This window comes from Desmodus rotundus, chromosome 12, assembly GCF_022682495.2.
Source record: "Desmodus rotundus isolate HL8 chromosome 12, HLdesRot8A.1, whole genome shotgun sequence".
Lineage (NCBI taxonomy): Eukaryota > Metazoa > Chordata > Mammalia > Chiroptera > Phyllostomidae > Desmodus > Desmodus rotundus.
The window spans coordinates 25,007,478-25,029,915 of NC_071398.1; the positions used below are offsets into that span (position 1 = coordinate 25,007,478).

Sequence of the window (22,438 nt, forward strand, 5' to 3'; positions counted from 1 at the left end):
TCGTCATCTGACACTAACAAAAACTTATCTCCACTGCCAATTATTTCCAATGGAAAGTTCATTAAATATTTTGACCCAAATACAGAGACTGATATAAGAAAGTTAAATTATATAAGGTTTAAGATAACAATGTTATCTTTGAAATACATAATTTTGACAACTAGATTTTGCCACTGGTGGTCTTAGGAATTCTGAATATTATAATTGTAGCCTATCTTAAAAATCATAGGGTGTTGTAAAAAAGATGCAAATTGTGTTTATCTTCGATCATTAGAAAGTTAATGGGCATTTTCTTCTACTAGTATTGTTGTACTTTGTTTTTCCATGGTATGACTAAAAATTGTTATTTTAAAAATTCTATTCACCACTAATTTAAGACAACTATGCTAGATTAAGTTGTTTCATACTACTTTATTTAGGGGGAGTTCCATTTTTCACTCCTCAATAGATTTTATGTATTTTTCATATGCTTCTTCACTCATTAGTTCATCTAGTTCTGAAGGGTTACTCAATGTCATCTTGATCAGCCAACCTGCAACCAAAATAAAAAATCTTATATCACAAATTACCTTTTAAAGAGTAAAAGTCAAATTCATTCAAAATGTAAAATACTTTTAAAATTTAAATTACAGTTTACATTCAATATTATTTTGTATTAGTTTCAGATGTGCAGCATAGTGCTTAGACAATCATGTACTTTATACAGTGATTCCCCCCAATATTTCAAGTACCCACCTGGCACCATACATAGTTATTACAATATTATTGACTGTATTACCTATGTTGTACTTTATATGCCTGTGACCATTCTGTAACTACCAATTAGTACCTCTTATTCTCTTCACTTCTTACCCAGCTCTCCAACCACCACCACCTACTCTGGAAGCCACCAGTCTGTTCTCTGTGTCTATGAGTTGGTTTCTATTTTTGGTTCATTTATTTTGTTCTTTAGATCTCATATATAAGTAAAATCATATAATACTTGTCTCTGTATGATGTATTTCACTTAACATAATATCCTCTAGGTCATCCATGCTGTCACAAATGATTAAGATTTCATTCATTTTTATGGCTGAGTGATATTCCATTGTATATGTATACCACCATTTTTTTATCCACTTGTCTATGGATAAGCACTTGAGTTGCTTCCATATGTTGACTGTTGTAAATAACGCACAAAAAATGTAGGGGTGCATACATTCTTTTGAATTAGTGATATATACCCAGAAGTAGAATTGCTGGGTCATAAAGTAGTTCCATTAATTTTTTGAGGGACCTCCATACTGTTTTGCATGGTGGCAGTACCAAATCTGCATTCCTACCAACAGTGCACCAGGATTCCCTTTTCTCCACATCCTTCCCAACACCTGTTTTAAAATAAATTTTCTAGTGCCTCAAAATTGATGTAATATTCTTTACCTATATAACTCTTTATTTGTTAAAGGAGTTTTACATTCTAGCCTTAGAATTAATATCCTTGCATATCACAATTAAAAACATTACAACTAGATAGATTCCACTATAATAGATTAACAACTCTTAGGTTGTAGTAAGTATCGACAGATGACACTGAAGACTTTACATAGGGATCCAAGTGTACAAGACCAGGTACATCTTTCATTAACAAGAGGAACACCAACTACTGATGTGATAGATGTTAGAAAAGTAGAGTTAGAAGGGCTAGGTGACAGGCAACAGAGAACTACAACCTAATCCTAATTTGGCTATTTATTGGACGTGTGACCATAACAGACAAATCCTTTGGGGCCTCATTTCATCTACAAAATGGAGAGAATTACTAGTAGCCTACCTCAATGGGTTACTGAAAAGATGATTAAGTGAGAATTAATGAAATAAGTATTATTCTATTACCACCTCAATCACATAATATAGATGCTTTATATTTGAAAAGGTAAATATTTTGCAAGTGTTTGACACTAAGAACCCTGTAAAATAGGCAATGCTTTTATCAACAAAGATTTTAAAAATAACCTGAGATATTCAGCTAGTCTGTGTTTTTCTTTTTAAAAGCAGAACATCTCGTCCTGGCTGATGTGGCTCAGTGGATTGAGCACCTCCCTGTAAACCGAAAGTTCACTGGTTAGATTCCCAGTCAGGGCACATGCCTGGGTGGCACGCCAGTTCTCAAGTTGGGGGCATGTGAGAGGCAACCGATCAATGTATCTCTCACACACTGATGCTTCTCCCCCTCTCTCTAAAAAGAAATCAATCTATCATTCAGTCAGTCAGTCAATCTTAAAAAAAAAAAAAAAAAAAAAAAACCCAGAACATCTCTACTACCAAGAAGTGCAAAAAGACAAAGTCACTATCAGCTAGATCTTGCTTTTAACTCTAGATTAAACGTTAACCACAGCAATAACCCTTTTAAAAATTCTGAACAACTTACCATCTTCATAACAAGATTTGTTGACAAGTCCTGGATTTTCTGCAAGAGCTTCATTAATTTCAGTTACTTCTCCTGTTAGAGGAGAATAAAGTTCACTAGCAGCTTTCACACTTTCCAAAGCACCAAACTCATCTAAATTGAGAAAATGAAAGAAAATATTCAGTGTCAAGTTAATGACCTAAAAATACAAAATATGGAAAAGTGGTGACTTCTAATACAATCATGATAAAATTCTAAACATCTTTAATTAAGAATAAAATCATAGTTTTTGTCATGCTACTGTTACCTATGAGAAGAGTATAAACAAATGGTGATGTATCCCAATACCAGATGTGCTCGAGTTCAGTGAAATTCAACCTTCTTTCAATTTGCTGTGGCTCAGAAAAATGAAGATTGCAGTAAAGTACCTCAGACCAACCCTCCTACAGATAACAATTATAAACCTCAAACAAAACACACACAAAAGGCTCTAGAGTGATCAAAAGGAGAGTCAATGCTTGCAAAGAAGGACTCAAACTGAGCGAGCTCATTTATACAATTTATACCCTGATACCACCACCCTATCCAAATAGCACAGTGTAACTACAACACAAATATAAAACCAGTCTTATTTGTTTGAGGGGTCAGAGGGTGGAGTATGCGGCTGCCAAGGTGGCTGGAAAATGAGGGTTGAAATCCTAGAAAGAAAGAAAAGCCATGGCAGAGAGAAAGTAGTCAGCAAAGATCTCCAAATGACCCACAGACCCACCTGATGGAATTACCAGAGAACCTTTAGGTAGCTATTATAAATATATTGAAAGACTTTTGCAAAGAAATGGAAATATTAGATGACAGCTGGGAAGAGAGAGGTTAGGGGGAAAAGTGATTGAGCAAAAAGGAAAAAGGACTCATGGACATGGACAACAGTATGGTGATGATAGCTAGGGGTTATGAGAGGACAAAATGGTAATGGGAAAAAATACAATAAAGATTAAATAAAAAATAAACATTTAAAAATGGACATTTTAGAACTGGAAAGTGTAATATCTGAAATGAAACATTCACTGGATAGCATTAACAGCAGACTGTATACAGTAGAAGGGTCAGTGAACATGAAGAAAGATCATCTGAAATTAACCATCTAAAAAACAGTGTTTGTTTTTTAATCCTCACCCAAAGATTGCTTATTGATTTTAGAGAAAGAGACAATGGGAGAGAGAAACATCAATCGGTTGCCTCTTGTATGCATCCTGACCAGGGACTGAACCCTCAACCTAGGTGTGTGCCCTGACCGTGGATCAAACCAACCTTTCTGTTCCGGGACAATGCTCCAACCAACTAAACCACACCAGCCACGGATAAAGAACAGAACTTTGGGGGGGGTTTTTTGAAGGCTGGAAAAATTAACAGTTTTAGTCACCTATAGGACAATATCAAGTGATCTAAAGTGAATGATGAGAACACAACATACCAAATTAGTTGAGATACAGATAAAATAGTGCTTAGAAGGAAATTATTATCTTTAGCTTTTGTTTAGAAAGAACATCTCAAGCCGTGGGTGGTGTGGCTCAGTAGATTGAGTGCCAGCCTGCAAACCAAAGGGTCGCAGGTTCAATTCCCAGTCAGGGCACATGCCTGGGTTGCAGGCCAGGTCCCCAGTAGGGGTGCATGACGGGTAACCACATATTGATGCTTCTCTCCCTCTCTTTTTCCCTCCCTCCCCTTCTCTCTAAAATTAAATAAAATCTTTTGAAAAATAAAAAAAGGTCTTACTGAAGATATTAAAAATAAAGAGAGATGTTTAGAAACTTATGATCTCCTGCTTGAGAGTAGCAGAGTGGGTACACAGGAAATAAAAGGACATGAGAAAAGAAAAGATTTCCAGTCAGGATGGCACTGTAGGCAGACATGGCTCGCCTCTTCCCACAGCCACATCAAATATTACAACTAAAATACAGAACCATCACTCAGGAATGACAGAAATCGAGCTGAATGGGAAGTCTGACAACTAAAGAATTAAAGAAATCACATCCATCCAGACTGGTAGGAGGGGCACAGACAGAATGGGCTGGTCCCACAACCATGTGGATAAAAATTCGGGAGGGATATCTCAGGAGCAAGAAGTCCCAAACCCACACCAGGCCCCCCAACCCAGGGTTCCAGTGCAAGGAAGTTAAGTCCCCACAACTTCTGGCTGCAAAAACCAGTGGGGATTGAGTCAGTGGAAGAAACTTCTGGTGCCCCAAGCAGTTCCTCTTAAAGAACCCACACACAGACTCACCTACTCAGACTCACTCCCTCTGAGCTCCAGCACTGGGGTAGCAACTTTAAAGGCACTAGTGGTATACAGGGAGAAACAAATGTCTAGCATCAAGGCAAGCAGAGGCCATTATCCCTTTTCTAAACCCTGTCCCCCCAGAGCCAGTAAGCTGGTGCCATATCTGAGACTCCATCAACCTGGCTAACACTGTTTGACCTGTCTTGGACATCCACGAGGCTCTGCCCTACCCAACTTATGGGCCCACCCAAGCCGCTTTTCTGTAAGAATGGCTGGTGTTGGCTCCTACATCCTATCAAACAAACAACAGCTGGCTTCAGTGAACCCTAGCAGCACCCATACTAGATTCACAGCTTGGCTTCACCTGGGAATCTCCAAGCTTAGCACAAGTAACAGCCATCTTAGGTTGCTTTACAGCTCAGGAAGGGTGCCCCTAGCAAAACACAGGTGGGGGCTGACCTTAGCCTGCACCACCCAGGAAACCCTAGGGCCACTACACCCAGTGGACAGCTACAGACTATGTTGGAGCACCACCACCCTGCCCCTGCACAGGTGATCCACCACAGGGAGCGGAGGTTGGTAGTCAGTGGTCATAGCCAATCCTTGCAGCTAACTAGCCTGAGTAAATCCCTCCCATTGATCTTCCAACAGCAACCAAGGCTCAACTACAAGAGGAGGAGATACTCAGCCCACATGAAGGGTGCTCCTCAAGTACCCAGCTTGGGTGATAGAGGAGGCTGTGCCACTGGACCCTACAGGACACTTACTACATTAGGCCACACTACCAAAAGATGGAGTCAAAGCAGCTCTACCCAACACATAGAGACAAACATACAGAGGCTGCCAAAAGGAGGAAACAAACAGCCCAAACAAAAGAACAGATAAAAACTCCAGAAAAAGAGCTAAAGTGGAGATAAGCAATCTATCAGATGCAGAGTTTAAAACACTGGTTATAAGGATGCTCAAGGACCTTAGTGAGGACCTCAGCAGCATAAAAAAGACCCAGTCAGAAACGAAGGATACACTAATTGAAATAAGAACAATTTATAGGGAACCAACAGTTCAGGGGATGAACCTGACAATCAAATCAATGATTTGGGACACAAGGAAGCAAAAAAACAACCAAGCAGAACACCAAGAAGAAAAAAGAATACAAAAAAAATGAGGATGGTATAAACAGCCTCTGGGACTCAAGAAGTCCAACATTCGCATCACAGGGGTGCCAGAAGGAAAAGAGAAAGAACATGAAATTGGAAATTTATCTGAAAAAATAGTGGAAGAAAACTTCCCTGATTTGGTGAAGGAAGTAGACATGCAAGTCCAGGACAGCAGAGTCCCAATTAAGAAGGATGCAAGAAGGCCCACTCCAAGACACATCACAATTAAAAGGCCAAAGGTTAAAGACAGACTGTTAAAGCAGCAAGAGATTGCCAGATGTGAGGAAGGAAGGGGCGAATGGGTGAAGAGGTGAGGGAATTAAGAAGTACAAATAGGTAGTTACAGAATAGCGATGGGGGATGTAAATGGAGTAGCCAAAGAACTTATACGAATGACCCATGGACATGAACAATGGGGGGGGGGGGGTTGCCTGTGGGGAAGTAAGTGTTGCTGGGTGGAGGGGGGTAAAGGGGGAAAAATCAGGACAACTATAATAGCATAATCAATAAAATATAATTTAAAAAAAGAAAACAAGAACTGTGCTTTGAGGTACAGAAAAAAAGATTATTAATCCCAAGGTTCTTTACATCAGAAATGGTTTCTAGGAAGACCTTCTTAAAGAGGAGTTTGGCCAACCAGGAAATTGAGAGACAGGAAGCAGAAAAAGTTCCAATAAGATAAATGCTGGGGAAAGTTTCAATGGAAGAAGACATGGCCAATACTGTCAAAGAAACTTAGAAAATAATTAAATTCTGTAGGGTGGTCTTCTATATGCCAAGAAATCCATGAATAAATATAGGTGGTACTAGTGACTAACATTTATCAAGCACTAATGTTATGTCAGACATTATGCTAAATTTCATTTAATCCTGACAACTACAATGTAGGTAATAATATTATCATTCTAATTTATAGATGATACCTAAATTAAGCATTTTCCCCAAAATCACACAGCTGATATGTTGTGGACCAGGCTGAAAAACCAGGTTCTGACCCCTCTAAGCCCATGTTCTTACTTCCTCCAAAGAAAAGTAGATTTTACTTTATAAACTTTTTTTTTAATTTAAATATATTTATTGATTATGCTATTACAGTTGTCCCATTCCCCCCCCCACTCCACTCCATCCTGCCCACCCCCCTCCCTCCCACATTCCCCCCCCATAGTTCATGTCCATGGGTCATACTTATAAGTTCTTTGGCTTCTACATTTCCTACATTATTTTTACCCTCCCCCTGTCTATTTTCCACCTATCATCTATGCTACTTATTCTCTGTACCTTTACCCCCCTCTCCCCCTCCCACTCCCTTATTGACAACCCTCATATTCTAGTTGTTTGCCTAGTTTGCTCTCATTTTTGTTTTATGTGTGGCCGTTAATAACTGTGAGCTTGCTGTGATTTTTACTGTTCCTAATGTTGATCTTCTTTTTCTTAGGTAACTTCCTTGAACATTTCATATAATAAGGGCTTGGTGATGATGAGCTTCTTTAACCTGACCTTATCTGAGAAGCACTTTATCTTCCCTTCCATTCTAAATGATAGCTTTGCTGGATACAGTAATCTTGGATGTAGGTCCTTGCGTTTAATCTTGGGTAATGTAATGATGATGTGCCTTGTTGTGTTCCTCCTTAAGTCCAGCTTCTTTGGGACTCTCTGGGCTTCCTGGACTTCCCGGAAGTCTATTTCCTTTGCCAGATCGGGGAAGTTCTCCATTATTTGTTCAAATAAGTTTTCAATTTTTTGTTCTTCCTCTTCTCCTTCTGGCACCCCTATAATTCGGATGTTGGAACGTTTCAAGGTGTCCTGGAGGTTCCTCAGCCTCTCCTCATTTTTCCAGGTTCTTGTTTCTTCATTCTTTTCTGGTTGGATGTTTGTTTCGAGTCCCAGTTTCCTTCTCATCACTATTGGTTCCCTGTACATTTTCCTTTGTTTCTCTTAGCATAGGCTTCATTTCTTCATCTGTTTTTCGAACAGATTCAACCAAGTCTGTGAGCATATTGATAACCAGTGCTTTGAACTGTGCATCCGATAGGTTGGCTATCTCTTCATCGCTTAGTTGTATTTTTTCTGGAGCTTTGAAGTGTTCTGTCATTTGGGCCATTTTTTTTCTTTTTTTGTCTTGGCGCATCTGTTACTTTAAGGGGCGGAGCCTTAGGTGTTCACGGGGCGGGGTAATGCTGGTGGCTGCGCTGTGACGCTGTACCTGGGGGAGGGGCCAAGTGGGAGCAATGGCGCCCACCTCACTCTCCTCCGGATTTCAATCTTTCACTCCGATACCCACAATCAAACTGGGCCACTCTGGTGCTGGTTCCCGAGTAAGTGGGCCTGTGCACACTGTAGGCCCCTGTGGGTCTCTCCAACAACCTCTCTTGTGAGGCTGGGAGTCTCTCCTGCTGCCGCCCCAACCCCCAGGGGCGCTTTCAATCAGAGGTTTGAGGCTTTATTTCCCCGAGCTGGAGCCCTGGGTTGCACGGTCTGCTTCGCTGCCCACCGTTGGTCAGGTTTATCTGTGGGCGAATGTGGTGCCGCAGGGTGCTACCCGCTGCTCTGCCTGCCCCACTCTCCGCCACTCTGAGTCCGGCCCTCTGGGTTTATCTGTGCAAATGTGGGGCTGCAGGGGCTGCTAGTGCTCAGACTGCCTGCGCCATTTGTCCCACACTCCGCCAGTCTCAGTCCCGCCACAGCCACGCGAGTCCTCTCCACCCCGGTGCCCGTCTCCGCCCCTCCTACCAGTCTGGATGAATGTTTATTTTCTATTTCCTTGGTGTTGGTCCCCCTTGCTGTTCGATTCTCTGTCAGTTCTGGTTGTGCGAGGAGGCGCAGTGTGTCTAGCTACGCCGCCATCTTGGTTCCTCCTTACTTTATAAACTTAATAGAACTCAACTACATTACACTGCAACAATATGAGTGTGTGGAGTGGGGAGTGATGGTGCTAAGAGCCATTTCTCTCTACTTCTTACCTTCCATTATAATGTCTAAAAATGTTCATTATTCTCTTTGCCATCATCCCTCACAGTTAGGGGTGGCCAATGTAACCTAGATCTGGCTAATGAGATATAAAAGAAAAAAGACCACCTGTCCTTCTTTTGGACACTCATTTGAGAAGGTGATACTTTTAAGATTTTGCTGCCATTTTGTGACCTGTGTGTGACACACTGAGGCAGGAAAGTACCAAAAAAGGTGCTGTCCTTGATGACCTTCACTGAGCCACCCAGCCAATCCTGTATTCACCTATGTCCATACTGCTTGTACAAAGTATAAATCCCTATTGACTAATCTAACTTTTAAGTTTTCCTTTACTTGAGTGAACAGCACTAATTGATCCTGGGTACATAGAAGTTATTAGGGAAAGAAAATCATGGCATGAATCATGACATACCAAGATGAGAAAGACTCACCTTGTTTGTTCAATTTTGTCCCAACTTCAGGCAGACTACAGTAAACCACATCTCCCAAAGCTTCCTAAAAAACAAAACAAAACAAAACACCTCTAAGAAATCAAATTAAACCTCCAAGGGAAGAGGAATAAGCCAAACACCAAATCCCTCATAATTTCAGATAGTAGTACATATTTTACACTTGATGGGCCACATTTTTTTCCTTACAACCCTTAAAACACAAAACTATTCTTAGCTCAGGACCTGCAAGAAAACAGGCCATTAGCTGGAGTTCCCACAAGCAGTAGTGACCGCCGTTACAAACCATGTGTCCCCCAAAAGACTACTATCTCTTCTAAAAACAAACTTTGTGCTTTTTCACCTCTGCAGTTTTACTTAGGTCTTTCTCCTACTGCTTTTGCTGAAATCCTACCCATTGACTGAAAATCATAGTCCTCATGCCTTTGTCCTCCTTGAAGATCTTGACTCCAATAAGAAATGACCTATCAGGTGAGGGTTAGGTTACCACACCCTGTACCACTCACGTTATCCATTGTGTAATGTTCTGTATGTCTTTTCCCATGTAGGTAATAACACTCATAGATAAGCTCCAGGAGGTGAGGACAACACATACAATACCTCACAAAGCACCTTATACTGGGCTTCAGTAGGTACACAGATATGCCAATGAAGATATAGTTGTCACTGACTCTTAATACCTGATATTCCAACATTTCTAAAGGATATCATATTTCCATCAGTTAAATCCCCCTTCCCTCTAGTGCCCCACTTCCCACAGAGATCCAGCTGAAAATCACCAACCCGTTCTGCTATTTGGCTTCTTGTTTTCTTTTACACCAGGGGTGTCAAACTCATTTTCACTGGGGGCCACATCAGCCTCGCGGTTGCCTTCACAGGGCCGAATGTAATTTTAGGACTGTGTAAATGTAACTACTCCTTAACTAGGGGCAAGGAGCTCTACATTTGGCCCTTTGAAGGCAACTATGAGGCTGATATGGCCCCCAGTGAAAATGAGTTTAACACCCTTGTTTTACACAGTATTTCAAATATGGGATCAATGGGAATAGGGGAATTAACAGAGAAACAGGCTAAATAAATGGTTTCCCTCTGCGTAATCTGTGCCAGTCTAGGTTTTCCCCTCTTCATGTTCCCCTGGTCATGTGTATATCACTGTCTCCACAAAACACTGACAACTCTCTTCCTTTTCTGCCTCCTTCCTTAATTGCCCCAATATGAAACAAACACATTTCTTTCTTGAGTATGATTGATGTTTTTCTCAGGGCCTGTAAAGAGCCCAATACTAATGGCAGAATAAACAAATTTTAAAAGCCAGAGGCAATCCAATTTAGGTGAGAGCAGACTGTTTTAACTATTTCGAGACGATCCAATACCTGTGCAAAATTGCTGATTCCCACTGTTCCAATACCATTTTCTGTTGTTATCCATTCATGTTTCTCTGTGAATTTACGCACTAAAACAGAAGACCAATATTTCAGAAAACCAGTAGCATCACTTCTTAAAAAGCACTTTTTATATCAATGCTGTCCAAAGGCAAAACTTTCCCAGTAGTTGTGTCTAACTTACTGACACGGCCTTTCAATAGTACAGTGCCCAGGAAAAAACGGATCATGTGAAAAGACGGCACATCTCAACAGTGCTACTACTTAGACAAAGACGGCTTGACGTGAACACCTTGTGCATCTTCTGGAGGTTTGATCATCTGTTCTAATGTTACTTAGCCTAAATCACACAAAAAATTTTGCAGGACATTTCAAATGTCTACTTATATACTAACTGGTTTATCTTGCAAATAAAGTCTGTCCCTCTGAAGACAGATATGGAGTGATAAGGTTCTGGGATGAGCACAGATGCTTATAAATTATTTAACCTAAAAAATAATAATGTGCCTCTTCAGAGCTGACCTAAGAGAGCTTCACTGAAACTTGGTTATAAAGTGGAATGTTACAGGAATGAGATTGACCTGGAACCATTATAATTTGAACAAGTTCTTAAAATTCTATTTTTATGGAATTCAGGCCTGCCCTGGAAGAAATAGACTACCACCATTTAAAGAAGCAAATTACAAGATCAGAACTCAACAGTCACCTCAGAGCTAAGCCATTTACTGGTGGAACATCAAGTTCTGCTGAACACTCATTGGACAGGTTAGCCCTTGGCTTTAAGAGCTTCTCTGAAAGACATGGTGGAACTATCATTCAAGGATTGCTGGAAGAAAGACTGACCAAAGTTGAAGAGAAGTGAAAAAATTACTTAGGACTTAATGTTAAAAGTACTTGCTTTAAGGAGTAAGTACTTTTTAAAAAGCACATGCTACCATATATATATAAATATATATATAAATATATATATAAACTTTCCAATGTGAACTATTTTTCCAAAAATAATGCATCAGAAGTTAATTGGAAAATAGTTCATTAACTCCAATACTGTTTTAAAGAAAGCCTTGCTGGTTTACCCTTTCCCCTTACCCAAAGACAGCTGTACTGAAAACATCATTAAACTGCTTTGATCACACAGTTCTGATGTGCAACAGAATGTAAATAGAGTATAGCTTAGTACGTTGTTTTTCCCCAGTCAATGAAAAGCTTTCATTTTACACTCTTCAGTGGAAGAAGTTGCAAAATTTGTCACAAAGGAATTTGCTTTACTTCATCCCACTTCAAATAACTGAATGCTTCAGATCAATCTGATCTATCCATTAAAAAGTTTAAGGTTTGGCCCTGGCCCTTGTGGCTCAATTGGTTGGGCATCATCCTGCACAGTCCTGTGCAAACTGAAAGGTCACAGGTTTGATTCTGGGTCAGGGCACATGCCTGGGTTTGCAGGTTTGGTCCCTGGTCTGACACGCGAGAGGTAACCAGTCGATGATTCTCTCACATTTTTGATTCTCTCCCTCCCTCCCTCCCCTTCTAGAATCAATATAAAAAAAAGTTTAAGGTTTGTATTCAATGTTCTGATGACAACATTGTCCCAGCATTTTGCCTTTTCTTGACTATTTCATAGTTCTTCTTAGAAGCTCTTTCCTGCCAGAAGCCATGTCTAGCCCTCCAAGCCTGGGTTCCTGGGCCATTGAACATGCTCCCACAGGACTCTGCACTACTTACTCTCCTCCCACCATGACCCCCAAACACACTCAGAGCACTTAACATACTACAGATACAGCCCATTTGTCAATCTCCCCCAGGAAGTAGACTGTAAATACAACACAAGCTAGACCAGAGTTTATTTCATTTGTATTCCCAGTTCTAAACACAGTGCTTGACATACTGTAAACACTTATACCAAGTTGGAGTGAAGTAATGTTTAAGGGGATTCTGAGCAAAATATTTAGTATAGAGTTATCGGCAACAACTCTGAATTCTCCCTATTATTCTCTTACAACTCTAGAACTGGCAGTTTAAATCTAATATACCTTTTAAAGGGCTGAGCAACCGAAAGTTTAGAGCAGGGGTGTCAAACTCATTTTCACTGGGTGCCAGTGGGGGCCACATCAGTCTCATGGTCGCCTTCAAAGGTCCGAATGTAACTTCAACTCTAACAGGAGGGAAGGAGTTGAGTAGTAGTTACATTTACACAGTCCTAAAATTACTTCAGCCCTTTGAGGGCAACCGTGAAGCTGATGTGGCCCCGGTGAAAATGAGTTTGACACCCCTGGTTTAGAGGAAGAAATAGCAACACTACTAAACTGAATGCACTCAGGTCACTTGACATGAAGTCCATTTAAGTCTTTTTCTAGGCTATGCTATTTAGGCTAAAGACAATGATTAGTACAATTCTTTAACCCTTGGCCCAACAGAAAAAAAGAGTGGACAGGAGATTAGGTTAATAATTACTTTATTACTGAGCTTTGAAAAACAGCTTTTGGCCTCCAAATTAGGCATTTTGAGTAATTTATGAAAAGTTTGTATTTTCCTTCTTTCAAAGTCACTGGTCAGATAAAAATGCAGGGTCTGGCACAAGTAACGCCCCTGCTTTTTCTTACAAAATCACAAGCATGTAATTGTGTAACATAACAATATCACACTCAAGCACACCATATGACATTTTAGTTGAAATGTTCAAATTAAAACTATAAATTACTACACCCATATTATTACCCTACCCACTACACCCACGCAGACGCACTTCTGTCGGACCCTAAATATTATACCGGTCAACTTTTGTACTGTTTATTTGATTCTATGAACTGAAACGTAACAAGAAGCATTTATGAAGTACTTACTATGTATCAGGATATATATTTCATCCTCCCAAACACTCTGTGAGGTAGAATTATTTCCATTTTTCTCTTGAGGGAAACTGAAAGTTTTCTTCTCACTTTAGCTAGTAAAAATCTACACCCAGTGTTTAATTTTACTTCGGAAGTGTCAGTGATGGTCCGTGGAGCAAAGTAAAACCTATTATTTGTCTCCACCTGCAGGACCCACGATGTCCACAAACTCGAGATAATCTCTAAGGTCACGAAGAAGCTTAGCGCCACTTGGGGGACTCTCCAGTAGCGAGCGGCAGAGGCTCCAGCCAAAAAGAGCCAGGACGCGGCGACCGCGCGTGCTCTAGGCCTCCTGCCCCCAGCCCGCTAACCCGCAGGACAAAGGCTGAGGCGTTGTCCACGCCACTTAAGGAGGGGAGCTGGAGTCACACAATTAGAGATCCCGGCGACCTCTAATTGTGTGTTCAGGGGTCGCCAGGTTAGACCCCGGCGATCCGCAGCGGGGCCTCGAGGTAAGAATCCAGGCGAGGGAGGTGTCCCAGCCCCCAACCCCCGCCCCCAGGCACCCCGGCTTGCTCCACGTGCCCACCCACGCTTACCCGAGAGCAGACTGGGGCCGCTGTGCAGCGGCCGGACGGCGCCGGCCCTTAGGCCCCAGGGCCGCAGCACGCAGGGCGCTGCGGGTGCCGACGCAGCGCGCAGGCTGCAGGCCGCGGCCCTGACGCTCCGCGCCGCTCGGAGCGCCATTTTCCTGTGAGTCCGAGGGTCGCAGCCCAACTCCTCCGCCACCCGGGCCGGCGGGGGCGGAGTGGGGGCGGCCCCAGACTAGAGCTCTGGCGGAACGTGGGGGCGGGGCCTAAAGGACAGAGGGCGAGGCTCGGATAGGGTGAAGTGAGAGGGGCGTGGAAGGTCCTAAAGCCCGGAAAGGGCAGCAGACGATGGGCGGGGACTAGTGTTGCGCGCTGGGGCAGAGCTTAGGCTGCTAGTCGTAAGAACTGGGCCACCCCAAGAGGGGTGGGACTACGTCTCCGGGCGTGGCTTGTAGGCGAGGTTAACTGATGGATCTGGAACTCTGGGCTCCGCAACCGGGCTGGACGGTGAGAAGGGCTGCGGGATGTGATGGCTCAGCTGAGCCAGTGCATTCCCTTGCCTTTGGGTCCTGGGATCCCGGGGAATGCTGGGTGCTCCCAGTCCTGTTAGGATTCGGCCCCGCCCTGCTACGGAGGGTTAAGGTTACACAGAGTGTGATTCCTAGTGAGGTATAAACAGAATCATTCCAGCAGAAGATGTTTATTGGACATTGGCCAAGACACAAATGCAGTTTCGCTTTGACTTTTTGAAATATTGGAAACAATCCAGGAACCCTCTCTATTACGTTACAGATCCTAAAAGGGTCAGGGCCCAGAATCGTGAAACTCAGAAAGGGCAAGGACTTGCCAAAAGATCAGGATCGGCTTCTTGGTGGAGACTGGAGTGGAGCCAGTTAATGCAGGAGCAATCAAAAGGCAGAGTTGTCTCTCCCTCTCTCCCCCTCCCTTTCTTTCTCTCCCTCCCTTTCTTTCTCTCCGTCTACCTCTCTTGCCCACTCTCCTTCCTCTCTCTTGTCTCCCACTCTCCCTGTCTCCCTACCTTCTCCGCCTCTCTCTCCCTCTCTCTTCCCTCTCTCTCTACCGCCATCTCGCTGTCTCCAACTCTCTTTCCTTCTCTCCATCTCCTCATCTCCCTCTTCCTTTCCCTCTCCCTCTCTTCCTCCCTCTGCTCTCCCACTACCTCTCCTCCTCTCTCTCCCTTTCTTCCTCCCTCTCTTCTTCCTCTCCCTTTCCCTTTCTCCCCTTCTCTATCAACCTCTCCTCTCTCCCTCTCCTTTTCCTTCTCTCCATCACCTTTAACTTCTCCCTGTCTGTCTTCTTTCTCCCTATTCTTCTTTCTTCTTCTCTTCCTTCTTTAAATTCTCTCTCATCCACACCATCTTTCTCACCTTTCCTCCTTTTCTCTCCCTCTCCCCTTGCCTCTCTCACCCTCTTTCCATCTCTTTTCCTCACTCTACCTCTCCCTCTTTCTCCCTGTCCCTATAACTGTCCCTCTCTCTGCCCCTCCATCTCTGTGTCACTCTCCCTCCCTCTCCCCCTCTCTCTTTCTTTGTCTCCCTCCCTCTTTATTCCTTCATTATTGCTGGATAGGAACCAGGCTCACAGCTGGCCTGTCTCCAGAGGCCTGTAGTGTGTGGGTTCTTGACTTTGTGTGGGAAAGATTTCACAAGATCGGTCCAGGAGCTTTTGAGAGTACATTTGTTAAAGCTGGGGACAGTGAAACAAAGGAGGGCTGAGGGTCAAAAAAAAAAAAAAACAAAAGGAGAGAGCTTTGGCTCTCTAGAAATGTTATGGGAAAGAAATGAGCCTAGGTGGGGCTGTTTTTGCTCATTGGAAAGTCAGAGATAAGAGACCTTAGAGACATGTTCTGGGGGTTAGCCCGGAACAAGCTGCTGCTCATTGTCCCCCTGGTTGCAAGTCTTGTGGGGGGATCTTTAGAATTTAGTTGATGCAAGCCTGAGAGAGAAGAAAGGCATGGGCATGCTCCGGCCCTGGGTCCTTCCTCTTGAGGGTTTTGAAGACTGGGATTTAGGGGAGGGTCTCAATATAATATTCATCAGCTTTGTGCTGACTCACCGAAATGAGATTTATTCCCTTATCTTCATCTGTCTTTGGTTGGTACTAATGGCACTAATTGGATTTCTGCTGTATCCCTAAGTAGGGTGATTTAAGCTATTTACACCCTGGTTATAGGGGAATAGTGTAGACCGTTTATTTATTTTTTTAAGATTTTATTTATTTATTTTTAGAGAGTAGGGAAGGAATGGAGAGAGGGAGAGAAACATCAATGTGTGGTTGCCTTTCACATGGCCCCCACTGGGGACCTGGCTTGCAACCCAGACACGTGCCCCGACTGGGAATTGAACATGTGACCCTTTGGTTCACAGCCTGTGCTCAATCCACCAGCCAGGGCAGACCGTTTACTCTTAAGTGTCCTTGGTTAGGGGAGATGGGATTTTTCGATTTTCTTAATGGCTGTAAACTGCTTGGCTTTATCTTTTTCAGTTCCCCTATTCTACTTCTGGCTACTGGCCTGTCTCATCTGTGTCTCTTGCTGTCTCTTCTGTATCCCTCTGCCTCTCCCTCTCTCTCTCTCTTTTCATTTCTCTACACATTCACTTTCTCTTCTCTAGGCTTTTATTCCTTCCTCCCTTACCCTCTCCCTTTCTCCCCCTTTCTATCTCTTCCTTCATCTCTCTCTCTATCTCCCTCTTTCTTCCTCTTCCTCCCTTTCCCATTCCTTCCTCTCTCTCTCCCTCTTTCCCTTTCTTCCTCTAATTCCCTTTCCTTCTCTCTTTATATCTCATTTTGCCTTTCTGTCTCTCCCTCTGCCTATTTTTTTCTTGCTCTTTCCCTCTCCATCTCCCACTCTCCTCTTCCCCCCCCCCGCCGCCTCTCTTCTACACTCTCTCTCCCCCTCTCCCCCATCTCTTCCTCTCATGCCTCTCCCTCTTTCTCTCTTCCCCTCTCCCTTACTTTCCCACTCTCTCCTTTTCTTACTCTCTTCCTCTCTGCCTCTCTCCCTCTCTGTCTCCCCCTTTTCCACTCCTCCCCTGCTCACTCTCCCCCTCTTTGTTTCTCTCTCCCTCTCTTTTCATCTTCCTCCCTCTAATTCTCTCCCTCTTCATTTCCCTCTCCCTCACTTCCCACTCTTTCCTCACTCTGCCTCTTTATCTCCCTCTCTTCCTCCCTCCTTTGCACTCTCCCTCTCTCTCACCCTCTCCCTTTTCCTCTTCCTGTTCCTCTTTCTCTCGCATTCTCTCCTCTTCCTCTCCTTCTCCCTTCCTTTCTTTCTCTTTCTCCCTTCACTCTCTGCCCTCTCCCTCTTCTCTCAACCTCTCCCTGTCTCCCCCTCGCTTTCCCTTTTGCTACCTTTCTCCTTCTCTCTCTTCCTATCTCCTTTTTTCTCTTCCTTTCCTTCTCCCTCTAACTTTCTCTTCCACTCTCTCTCAATCTCCCTTTCCCTCTTCCTCTCTCCTTCTGTCTCTCGCTCTCCTTATTTCTCTCCCCCCTTCTCCCTCTCCCTGTCTCTCCTTCCACTTCCCCCTTCTTCCTCTGCCTTTCTCTCCCTCTTCCCTCCCCCTTTCATCTTCCTTTCTTGCTCTGCCTCCCTCTTTCTCTCTCTCTCCCTCCCTCCCTGTATCCCTCTGCCTCTCCTCCCTGTTTCTCTCCATCGTTCTCTCCCTCTCTCTTCCTGTCTCTACCAACTCTCTTCATCTCAAAAAAAGGGGGGGGGGGAGGGGAGGAAAAGCAGAGAGTTTAGACCTAGCATGGTCTGAACCAGGGTCTTCTGAAAAAAGCAGAGGACATGTCCCCATTCTTGCAGACAGATAATAATTAAGTTCTGGGAAAGACAGATTGTATGGAGTGAGCATGAATCAGCAAAGAAACACAGGGTGAAAAACACTTCAAGCACCTTACAGTGTGTGTTGGGAAGGCCCGTGTGTAATTACACTGAGCTTCTGCCGCATTTATAAAGTCGGGGTTGTTGGCACATCTGTGCGGTACCGTGCAAGGGCTGTCATGCTCCATGTTCACCTGAGCAAATAATAGTCGTTTCTTTGAGCCCTTGCAATGCGCCTGGAACTGTACAAACATTATCTTTTCAATCCTTTCCAAACCCCTTTGTGGTGGGTATCAAATTCATTTCATAGATGAAGAGCTGGAGGCTCAGAAAGTTTAACTAACTTGCCCAGGAGTGAAATGGGACATGGCAGGTGATAACTGTATAGAACAGAGCATGGATAGGTGTACCTCAGCGTAACCTGCCTCAAATGGGGGAAATGCTTTAAATGCTTGCCCAGGGCAGGGGAACAACCTGTTCCAGGGAACCAGCAAGCCTTGGGGCATATGGGAGGGATGACTCAGATAGTGTATGAGGAGATTTAAGAGAAGCAATCTCTACTGTGGCCAGATCTGGCTAGCTCAAGGTTGTCAGCGGTCACATCCTGGGACAGTCCTCAACACGTAATGTGATTGAAGGAGTTGCTGGTTTGATTTGTACAGTGCATCTGCATATAGAGCTTATGTTCATACCTGACGTGATAAAGAATGACTGGGGGCTTTTGCATGGATAGAAGATAATGAAATCACCAAGGTTTTATGTACATTGCATGTTATGTGGCTCTGTGTTTATAACGGATCCTAGGTTTTGATTGTCAGGGCAGCAGGGGGAGATTCTGATTCAACCATCATAAAGACATTTAAGCTCTCACCCGATAAAGGCTGGCAGTAGTTTAGCTCCAGGCTTGATTCAGTCAGCTTTTAAAGACCTCATCAAGCATGCATGTTCCCTTCATCTTACTGCTCTGCCATCTCCAGATTGTTCCCTGTAGTCTCAAGGTAGGTGCCAAAGTTCCAGGGGTCTTGCTCAGACCAGACAATGTCCAGCAGCATAAGAGCCCATCTCTCTGTGTCTCCTTTTATTAGCAAGCAGGCCTTTCCTGGAAGTGTCCTAAAGACCTCTCATTTTTCACTGGCCAGACTGGGACAGGTTCACACTAAACCGCTCACTGTCAAGGTAAATGAATTACCATTACTAAGACAAATCAGATTTTACCTTGAGGTGGTTACAGGGTCACCTTCCCAGGAGAATGCAGGGGAAGGGTAGATGGTTACCTGAAACAGTCAGGATTCTGATAGCAAGGAGGAAAGCATAGAATGGATTCAGGGCAGGCAACCTAGAGTATCTGCCACAATGGGTATGTGAGGGCGAACTGCAGAGGATGTCTGAGGTGCTTCCCCGGCATGGGTGAGGGGAACTGCGCACTTCTCCACACTGACATCTGGAAGCCTTTTATTATCTAGACCTGCGGTTCTCAGAATTTAGAGCTTGGTTATCCAGTCTGACTGCACACTGGAATCACCTGGGGGCTTAAAAAAGTATTGACACCTGGGTCCCAGCCCAGAGACTCTGATATGTAGGGACGAAGTCTAGGGATCCTAGCATGCAGCCAAGGCTGAGAACCACTGGTATAGATCAACAGTTCCCAAAGTATCATCTAAGGAACACTAGCCCTATTGAGGTGCTGCAGTACTGGGTGTCTTGGCCAAAGAGGTTTGGGAATCATTACATACTTTGTTGCTCATGCTCATCTCATCCCAGGAGATTCACAGTGCACATTTAGCATATTAAAAACTCTGACAATTCCGATGCTAAAAAACTTGTACAGCCTTTTATAATCCAGCGTTACCCACATTTATTTGATCCAAAAACATTCTGGGGGCCATGACACCTGTTGCAGATTGAATTGTGTCCCCTAAAAAGATACACTGAAGTCCTAACCTTACCCAGTACCTCGGAATGTGACCAAACTGGAAATAGGAACTGTTGCACATGCCATTCATTAAGGTGAAGCCGTAATGGGGTAGGATGAGCCCTTAATCCACTATGACTAGTATCCTTACAAGAGGGAAAGAGAGACAGAGAAAGACATACGGGGAAACCACGTGACAGCAGAGGCAGGTGTCAGAGCGATGCATCTACAAACCGAGGGACAACAAGGATTGCTGGCAAGTGTTAGCCAGAACACAAGATTCCTCTGTGGAGCCTTCTGAGGGAGCATAGCCCTGTTGACACCTTAATTTTGAGCCTTTATCCTCCAGAACTGTGAGACAATAAATTCCTGTTGTTTTAAGCTACCCAGTTTGTGATACTTTGTTCTGGCTGCCCTAGCAAACTAATATGATGGCTATTAGCATCTCTCAGACATAGTTTGAGAAACCCTGAACTGTTAGAAAATCATTCAAAGGCAACCCCTGACTGATCAAAAAGGTGAAATAATTAGTCTGCAGAAGAGATTTTTTTCTTGAACTCCAGGCTATTTGTTTTATTTCTGGAAGGAAATACATTTGAAACAGTCTATCACAGTAGCAGCATTTGTACGTGTACATATATGCATAGTTTTATTAGTCTTTTTACTTGCCAGCCTTGGTAACATCGATGGACACAGAAAACACTGACTCGCAGAAAGTACAGAATCACTGGCTAAGTGTAGGCCCGAGGCTCTGGCCGTCTGAGGACTCCACAGGTGATCGAGTACGGATGAACAGCTTAAACCTGGAGTGCAGCTGGTGCAGATAGAGGGGGCTGGGCTTCTAACGGCAACTCAGGCTGCTCACTGCAGCTTCCAGGCTCCTGTCTTTTACATTTAATGCCCAGGAAACAGTATTTTCATCAGCAGCAAATCGACAATCTCTCCTTCCTCTGACAGCTGCAGAGAGAGAGAGAACCATAGAATGGATATAGGTACCAGTACATTCTCTTTGGGCTTTTCTTTTTAAGGGGAAACCAAGGTTTTATTGTGAAACTTGTTCCCTGCCAAAGTCACCTTGCTCATCAGAGTTGCTTTCACTTCCTTCAGGGAAACCCAAGGGTGCGTGCTCCCCCCTTTATCACTAGGGGGGGTTCCTTCGCCCTCTCTGATGAAAATGACAGAATTCCTTCACCGCCCCATCAGAGGTGGGTAGGAATTTATGTACAAAGCCTCTCATGCATGGCTGTTGGGAATGTGAAATGGCGTAGCTGCCTTGGAAAACAGTTTGGCAGCTTCTCAAAATTTAAACCAAAGTCACCATATAACTTGTTGAAGTAAATTTCTAGGCCCAAAGTGGAGCCGCTCTCGCCCAGGGTGCCATGTCAGCAAACGGAAACATAGATAACTTTTGTGTCTCTGTAAATGCTCCCCTTGACCAGAAATCAGCACATTCAGTCAGCCAGTCCCAGATGCCAAGCCACCTCAGGGCTCTATCCGTGTTCTTTTTCCTTCTCACCCAGACAAGGTTGACTGTGCAGCCCCAGCCAACCCAATATTTTGTATTTTTCCCTCCCTTGCTTTTTAAATTCTTTATCCTATAAAAACTTCTGCCTTCCACCCATTTTGCAGTTCTCTGAATGGAGACTGATCACTTCATGAAGTGTTAAAGTTTTTATTACCTAAATTATCATCTTTGATTATTTTTAATGGGTCTCAACCTTGGCTGCCTATTAAAATCACACAAACACCTATGTTTGCATCATTCACCCAGAGGTTCTGTTTTTATGGGTCTCAGGTGCAGCAGTAGTAGCTTCCAAACGCCCCCAGCTGATTCTAATATGCAGTCAGAGCTGAGAATCACTGGTGTAATGAACAGAGACCCACACTGGGATTCAAGAGACCCAATTCTAGTGTGATCTTCATTTGCTTGTGATCTTGGTGAGATAATTTCCTTCTTCCGGCTCTCAGTTTCTCCTCCCGTGAAATGAAGGCTTTGAGCGACAGTGTTCTCTCAGGTTTCCCCACTGTCTAATCTGCTCATCCAGCCTTTTTCTATTTCAAGATCAGTGACTGTTAAAGAATAGGCCAAAGGGATTCACCTGATAGTATTTTTGCTCTTCACTAAAGGCCACCAGGATGACAGAGATAAATAGATTCAGCACAAATGTCATGAAAACAATGCAGGACCCAATTAGAAGGGAGCCAAGCACTGGGCTATAGTCCAGGACGTGTTACCAAGAAATCCAGAGTCATCTCTGGGGGTCCTGTTTCCTATTGACCACTTCCCCCCACCAGGCACCCTCAGAGGGAAAACTGATCCTCAAAGTTAGGCAGAGCCTTGGACAAGAAAGGTCCTCCTCTGCCTGGTGACTGCCAGGAGAGGGAAAGGGCGGGGCCCCCACCCCTCACTGCTGCCATTTCCAAATATAGGCACCATTTCCGGCTAGGGCCAGGAGCGTCCCCTTCCAGGGGACCCCTAGCACAGTCCTCTCCTGAGTAGCCAGTACCTGATATTCTTCTGTAAGCTGGGGTCCTCAGGGTGAGCTGTGGGCCCTGGTGTGGGGCTGTCTGCCCAGAGGAAGGGGGACCCTTTCTCTTTGTCCATAGTTGCTCTGCACTTGCCAGGCCATGGACCCAAGGGG

General features: G+C 43.9%; 2 protein-coding genes across 2 annotated transcripts in view; both read right to left on the reverse strand.

Moving 5' to 3' along the window:
• Positions 1 to 391: 391 nt before the first annotated feature.
• GCSH (glycine cleavage system protein H) lies at positions 392 to 14,312 on the reverse strand. The gene is made up of 5 exons (XM_024555859.3): positions 14,050 to 14,312; positions 10,611 to 10,690; positions 9,220 to 9,283; positions 2,408 to 2,539; positions 392 to 532 (listed from the first exon to the last, which is right to left on the reverse strand). Exons 1-5 carry the CDS (start codon positions 14,195 to 14,197, stop codon positions 435 to 437), a joined length of 522 nt encoding a protein of 173 aa, XP_024411627.2. The 5' UTR covers positions 14,198 to 14,312; the 3' UTR covers positions 392 to 434.
• A 6,281-nt stretch (positions 14,313 to 20,593) lies between these two features.
• The window catches only part of LOC112300587 (polycystin-1-like protein 2), an 83,059-nt gene continuing 81,214 nt past the window's right edge, over positions 20,594 to 22,438 (reverse strand). The window contains 3 exon segments of the mRNA XM_071219944.1: positions 20,594 to 20,705; positions 20,707 to 20,753; positions 21,896 to 22,051. Coding sequence (XP_071076045.1) covers positions 20,594 to 20,705; positions 20,707 to 20,753; positions 21,896 to 22,051 — 315 coding nt within the window.